Source organism: Chondrus crispus, genomic scaffold (genome assembly GCF_000350225.1).
Source record: "Chondrus crispus Stackhouse genomic scaffold, scaffold_40, whole genome shotgun sequence".
Lineage (NCBI taxonomy): Eukaryota > Rhodophyta > Florideophyceae > Gigartinales > Gigartinaceae > Chondrus > Chondrus crispus.
This window is the reverse complement of record NW_005179326.1, coordinates 367167-368560: the sequence shown is the minus strand read 5'-3', so window position 1 is coordinate 368560 and position 1394 is coordinate 367167. Positions and strand designations below refer to the sequence as shown.

At 51.3% G+C, this 1394-nt stretch overlaps 1 protein-coding gene across 1 annotated transcript; it reads left to right on the top strand.

The window, feature by feature from the left end:
• Window positions 1-254: 254 nt before the first annotated feature.
• CHC_T00006396001 (hypothetical protein) lies at window positions 255-782 on the top strand. Its single transcript, XM_005718757.1, has one exon. The coding sequence runs from the start codon at window positions 255-257 to the stop codon at window positions 780-782; it is 528 nt and encodes a 175-aa protein (XP_005718814.1).
• Window positions 783-1394: the final 612 nt, after the last annotated feature.

Here is a 1394-nt window from a genome sequence, read left to right as displayed (position 1 = left end):
AATTACTGGGAATTGCTTTTCAACTGAACTGTGAACGAAGCCTACGCGAATTGTGTTCATCGTTGCCGCACCTCACTCATTTGGGAAGGACCCCGCCTCGTGGCCTCCCGCACGCCACTTACCGTGCAGGTTCCATCCAGACACCTCTTCCAGCAATCTCTGCCTTCGGCATCGACCGACCCTCGATACCACCACGTGCCATTCAAAGCCTTAGCTCGAGAATTCACTGCCATTATTGCGACCTGATTCTCAGAATGAGCCAGTTTGACTTCTTATCCGCCATACAGACGATATCGGTTGCATCCACACAGATCCTCCCTCCGTTGCTGTCATCGCCGTCATTACCTGACATCGCAGATACAGCCATCGCGCTCAACCCGATCGTAACATCATTCTGGCTTACCCATATCCTCATCTTTTTGCAAATTGTCCTTTCCATCTTTTCGAGATCCTACGCCTGGAATGACCGCTTCTGGCCGTTTATACCACCAATTCTCTCCCTCGTCTTCACTCTCCACGCTCCGATTAGCTCTGATCGACGCACAGATTCACGTGTTGATCCACGCCTATCCCTAATGTGCGGCCTTCTCATTATCTGGAGCAGCCGACTCACGACAAATGCCATGCGTAGGGGCTACTACTCACCTGGCTTTTTGGATTATCGCTACACTTGGCTACAGGCTAATGTTCTTCGAATCAAGTTCCTCTTCAACATCGCCTACTGCGTCACCATTTGTGGCTACATGAAAATCATTCTAGCAATGGTCTCCTCGCCCCTATAATACGCATGGGTTTCGCGCGGACCGACAACACCGCTCTCATGGCTTGATGCACTTGCCGTGCCTGGCATGACGAGCTGCATCGTCCTGGCCACAGCAGCAGATAATCAACAATGGGCCTTTCAGTGTCGAAACCAAAGTGGCTTTCTCTGTCCTCTGAGGACCGCAAAAAGAAAGGCATGCCGGCTGGCTTTCCCGAGGCGCAGGATGGTTTTCGGCAGACGGGACTCTTCGCATGGTCACGTCACCCCAACTACTTTGGTGAAATTACCGGCTGGTGGTTCTTCTATCTTTTCTCGGTGGCCGCCAGCACACGCATTCTCAACTGGACGATCAAGGGGGCCTGTGGTGTATACTATCCTTTTCCAAATCACGACCCCACTCGCAGAGTACATCTCGTCTGAAAAATATCCCGCATACCGTGATTACCAAAACCGTGTTTCGAGGCTCATCATTATTGAGCAGGGCTGATTTTGTTCTGCATCGGTTTCTTTGTTGCGACACCTTTCGTCTAGTTCTTACAAGACTTAACGGCGGTACAAAATTACTATGGGCATTTGGTTGGGCGGCTAGGAAGCACAGGAAGTCGGTGGAAAGGGTGAAGTGCAGGGCGGC